The sequence below is a fragment of the Phalaenopsis equestris genome, unplaced genomic scaffold (assembly GCF_001263595.1).
Source record: "Phalaenopsis equestris unplaced genomic scaffold, ASM126359v1 Scaffold000002, whole genome shotgun sequence".
NCBI classification, from domain to species: Eukaryota; Viridiplantae; Streptophyta; class Magnoliopsida; order Asparagales; family Orchidaceae; genus Phalaenopsis; species Phalaenopsis equestris.
The window spans coordinates 76,354,778-76,360,317 of NW_018164444.1; the positions used below are offsets into that span (position 1 = coordinate 76,354,778).

At 40.3% G+C, this 5,540-nt stretch overlaps 1 protein-coding gene across 1 annotated transcript; it reads right to left on the reverse strand.

Moving 5' to 3' along the window:
• LOC110030089 lies at positions 1–2,375 on the reverse strand. Its single transcript, XM_020732649.1, has 4 exons — positions 1,337–2,375; positions 869–939; positions 543–765; positions 1–448 (listed from the first exon to the last, which is right to left on the reverse strand). Exons 1-4 carry the CDS (start codon positions 1,466–1,468, stop codon positions 254–256), a joined length of 621 nt encoding a protein of 206 aa, XP_020588308.1. The 5' UTR covers positions 1,469–2,375; the 3' UTR covers positions 1–253.
• Between the last annotated feature and the right edge of the window lie 3,165 nt (positions 2,376–5,540).

Sequence of the window (5,540 nt, forward strand, 5' to 3'; positions counted from 1 at the left end):
CAAAACAACATCAGATTATAGCCGATATAACAAATACTAAAACAATTGTAGAAAAGCCCTACTTTAACCAAAAACTACAAGTTTTCATAATTTATATAAACTTACATGTATAACGAAAGAAAAAAAAGGAGAGAATAAGTTCCTTTCTCTTCCTCAACAAAGGCAACATATTTTCCAATTATGACAAACTCATGTGAGAAGAAATTATGGAATAGTTATGGATCTTTCTCACCAATGAAACAAGCAATGAATCTCAAACCTTCAAAGCCAGCTGATCTTGCCATGAAACTTTTCTCTTAGAGGCTTTGTTCAAATTGATCCCGGAATCACGACAGATCGACGACATGGAATCATTAACTAATGCATCTCCTCTGGTTGAATACCGCTGAAACCAGTCCACATTCTCAGGCTTTCGTTCCGCCTCAAATCCTTCCATTTCTTCACTGGTCTGAATAACAAAATCAAAGAAACACAATTATATGATAACTGTTTTGACAGTTGTGCAAGGAGTTTTACTTAAACAAGGGTGTCAGAGGACTTACTGGCAAGAAAACTTGGTTCAAATCTAGCATTGTGGTAGAAGTTGGAATCAAAATTTCTTTCATTTTTTGGTTCCTACTCTTTAAGGGAAGCTCAGTCTGAAACAGTGGATTCTTAAGTTCAGCCATACAAACAGAAGGGGAAGGAAAACTGAGAGATTGTTTCTTTAGCTTGAATTGAGCACTCTGAGCTGTTGAGAACTGCTGGCATTTTCGCCGTAAGAATCTGCAATATGAAGTTGTAAATAAGACTCATATAGGCTGAAATATCAATAATGTTTTGACTGATATAGAAGCTGAAAACAAACAGTAATGAAAAAAAGCGTTACTTGACTTCAGCCAAAAGCTGGAGTTTCTTCTGCACTATGTTCTCCAATCTCTCCTTTTTTTGTTGAGTTTCCTGTAAAATAAAAATTGCGCTTATTCAACGAAAATCACATAAATATTGAATTGATATGCCAAATAGAGCTGAAAGATTTGTAGCAGGTTTTTTAAAAAATTACAAAGAGAGATAAGAACAGAAGTAGAATAAATTCAGACGACGTTGAGGCAGCCTATGAATCAAAGGATGGACGATAGATCTCTCATTTAAAACATCCGATCAAGCAGAACAAAATCATTCAGAGAGAAAATAAATTAACACCCTTCTTATTAAAAAGAAAAAAACAGTAATAGAACCCAGTAAATCAACATGAGAGTAAACAAGCCGAAGAAAACCCATCAAGGAGAAGAGACTCTGGATCTATAAAACGAAGAAATCAGATCAATCCATCAGCAACAGAAACAAAAGATCTCACCTTTAGCAGCTCCTGATAATCCTGAAAGAGGCAGTGGTACTTGAATCTCACCCTCGCCTCTTCCCCACCAGGGAAATAAGGAGTCGACAACGACGATGGCTCCTTGGAAACCCTAATCTTCTTCTTCATCATTCTCCTAGATTCAGAAGAGAGCCAAAGAAAGGCGAAACGGAGGAACAGAAGAAAAGGCTAGAGAAGAAGAAGAAGAGGACCGAATGGCATAAAGGACCGTCTTGCAAGGATGCCACAAAGATATAGACAAGAAAAGATAGAGGAGAGAGAGAGAAGAAATGGTAGAGGAGATACTCGAGAAATAGTGATTGAGAGAGAAAGCGTCGGTTCCTTCCGCTGTTTTCTCTCTCTCTGTCTCGCTCTGTGTAGGATCTGAACGGGACAAAAACCAAAGAGCCCCATAAAAATCGGGAATTGGAGAGCAACCCTTCCTTGGATGGAAGAAGAGAAAGATGAGTTTTTTTTCCGCTCAACCTCCTAGATGATGGAGTCATTGGGTCAGTTGAGGGGTATTTCTGGCACCTCCTTCACAAAGCTTTCTCTCTCACCTTCCCCTTTCCGAAGTTCACTACCCCTTTGTCTTCTCCCTCATATCTACCCATTCCCAGGCTTCCTGCTTTCTTTTGCCTTCTCCTCTGTCCACCTGGACCAGTTGCATCAGATGGCATAGCATACAAGTATCTCAACGGAAGAGAGAGAAAGTGAGAAGGAGATGAAGCTGCATTGCAGATATTAAGGGTAGCAGTTTCCGTGTTGTGGAGCCATCGCACCCTCATCTAATTTTCACGTTGTTTGTCTAAAATACCCCTGTACATTTGGCTATGGTTGCGGTGAAGGATCAGCGATGGGGGTAGGAAACTGACATATTGCATGATGGAGGATAAGGGCCGGTGATGTCTAAAGGACAAAGGGAGACTTGTTCACTGTTTTTAAGAAGGTACTGATTAATTATTGCATATTGTAAATGGCACTTGGACAGACCTCATTGTTTGAGTATAGTTTTTAAAGATTTTTGTTTATTTTATTTTGTTAAATATAATCTAGAATTGTTCTTTAGAAATACACAATTCAAGAGTTAGGGTTGAGAAAAGGAAGCGTGGAAAGAGAGGAGAAGTGTTAAGAAATTCTCAATTGAGAGGACGGGAAAAAGTCCTCAGACTGGGATCACTTTACCTTTCAGGATGTTGAATCCAGAGTTATTTTTTAGAATTATATGTCTTGAGAGTTAGATTCGGAGGAGTAGTGGAGATAGAGAAGAGAGATGTTAGGAAATTTTCAGTCGAGAGGCCAAGAAAAAGTCTTCAGACTCGGGATCCCTTTACCTTTCTGAATGTTGAATCTAGAATTATCCTTCGGAAATACACACCATGAGAGTTAGGGCAGGAGTGGAGAGAGAGATGAGAGGTGTAAGGAAATTCTCAATCGAGAGGCCCAGAAAAAATTCCCCAGACCCAGAGCCTTTTATTTATCATCAAGCCTTCTATTTATAAGAGTCATTCTTGTACAATTAAATAAAAAAAAGAGTTGTTATGAAAATAGCTCCCTATAATCGAAAGGAGAGAGCGATTATGAAAATCATCTTTAATGCAATCAATGTGTTGATTTAATACTAAATTTATGTTATAATTTGAATTCAGATATGACAGTAATCAGTCGGACGACAAGTTTTAGTTTGGTCAACCGAAACGACGGGCCTAATAGAAGTCGTTTTTGCTAAGATATAAGCGGTCGGTCAGTCGGTTGTCTTCGACCGACTTTTAGGGAGCTTCAGTGGTTGAGATCGTAGATAGGCCTGCATATTGGATTCGTCGAGGTTGGACTTAATCAGTTTGTTGGTCTTTCAGATGACCGGTTCAGAGTCTTCAGATCATGTTTCATAAATTTAATGTTTTTAAAATTGTGTCATCTTCTTTAGCAATTAAATTGCTTTAAGATTTGTGCTAACAATATTTGTGTGTACATGTTAGTTCTCGAGTTTTTATGCTCCTTGATAGTGATAAATACGATAAAGACGGAGAAATTATTAAACAATCAACGACATCAAAATCAAGAATTGATTGGACAATTTACTTCTCTTTGGGTTCCGTGCTTATTGTGCTCGATAAATAAAGTCATAAACTTGGTGTTGCATCCTTAGCTGTTAGTTTTTTTCCAGATAGTCGGGGTACATCATGGCTGATAGTACAATATGGGTCAACATGGATCCCAAAATTATAGCCAAGGCAGGCTTCCGAGCCCCAACCCCTATAAAGAAGAGGAAGAGTGTGAAGAAAGAAAAACGTTCAAGGCCCGAACTTGATCGTCGGCTCTTCTTATGGTGTTGAGGAACGATCATCGGAAAAGCTTTATTAGGAAACGTTGTCTAGACCCCACGTGAAGTCGATTGCTAAGGGCCAGCAAGTCTTGCTCAGCCGCCCCTACCAGGAGGCAAATGTACCTCGTCTTGAGAGAGAGAAAAGCTTTTGAAGGCTCTTTCTTTGATAGATAAATTTATACGTACATAAAGCTTTTTTTGGCCGTTGTCAACTTTTAATAATTTTTTGACGTTATCTCAATACAAATAAATTGGTCGGGTCAGATGTTCTAGTGGGCCCTTGAAGGATGTTGTGGAGTCTGCCCATGCTGCGGTGGCCAACCTGCAGGCCAAGTTTGCAGGACTTCTGCCATCAATCCCTTCGGAGGGGCACCAGCCGCCCAACACTTACCCGCTATTGGCTCTCAATAAGAGTGAATAGAGCGGAGGTTGCCTTCTCCTGGATCCATGGAGCAGCAGGTGGGCAGGACCAAACCCTTGACAGTGTTCGTCGGTTCTTCAGAGGGAGCGGTCGGAGGTTCGACCGTAGATACAGTGCAGTGGCCATTCTTTTTATGCGTTCTGGTTTTTTTTGTAATTTACGCATCTGGTTTTACGCGCCTTCTCTATAAATATGATAAGAGGCCATTTCTATTTAATTTACGCGTTCTGGTTTCTTTCCCGTGCCTTCGGTCTTTCTTCTCTTTTCGCCTTCCGGCAGCTAGGGTCCTGGTATATGAAGACTTTTCTCTCGTTTTTCTAAGAATCAAAAGAAAGATATTTGTAAACTCTTTTTGGAAACATGAGAAAGAATTACTAGTTCTCGGTTTATTCAGATTGGTTGTGATTCAATTGATCGTGTGCTCATCTTATGAGTTGATATGTTGTATGATACGACCAGCCGAGATGTTTCATGAATCCAGTTTGGTGGGGTTGTTACCTCCGGAGAGACTTGTATCTTAGGCGACCTTTCGGACCTACCACGGATCTTATCATTGGCATGTGTCTTGGTCACTTTCAAAGCTAAACCTCAAACTTTGGATGTCATGCTTTTGTCGGTCGTCTTTTAATTTTTTGAGGATTTGTTTAATTTTAGTCGTTGATTGGGGGCCAAACCATACTCCCAACCATTTCACATAGCGATCAGTTATGCTAACTGATTAATTTGCATCAGGCCTAAGTTGTCATGCACCCCCACCTCATTCGGTTGTTAGGGCCTTTGCCTCAGCTGAGTTTGTTTTCTTTTGCTAAGTGTGGATCTTATCGTCACCTGTCAGGGCCACCCTTGGGGGGCTTATTCCCCATATGATTTGCTCTGCACTCCTTCACGGATCTTGTCGCTAGTAGGTGGATAACCATCTTTGGAGACCTTACCTTCTCAACTTTAGAGGCTCTGGATTGCAATGCTAAGGTGGAGCAAGTAGCTAATCAACCCACCGTAACTGACCAATAGAATGCACTTGTGTACATATTATTATTTTATCATTATTTAATATATATTTTTTTTATTTGGTGTACGACCGATCGTTTTGGATGTTGTTGCCTCATCATGTAACCCTAGTGGGTCGGTATTAAAGGCAGCATTAATTATCCTCCTTTTTGGGAACTTGACCACCGAGCCTTCCTGCCAGTGTCAGGTTGACAGGTGTCAAGTTGTCTTATCTTAATGTGCCCATTTGTAGGCTTTTATCGGGTGACTACTATTGGGGCCGCTGACTTCCCCCTATGAAAAGGGTAAGAGGACAACTTCGCAGATTGTGCTCCCACTCAAAGAAAAGTTGTTAGATAAAGCGATGAAAATCTGGTCGGCTTCATAAGGGATCAAGAGCAGAGGTGACCTTCTATTGACGGGAGTGACAGGTGTTGGTTTTTCTTAGAATAATTATATATATATATGCC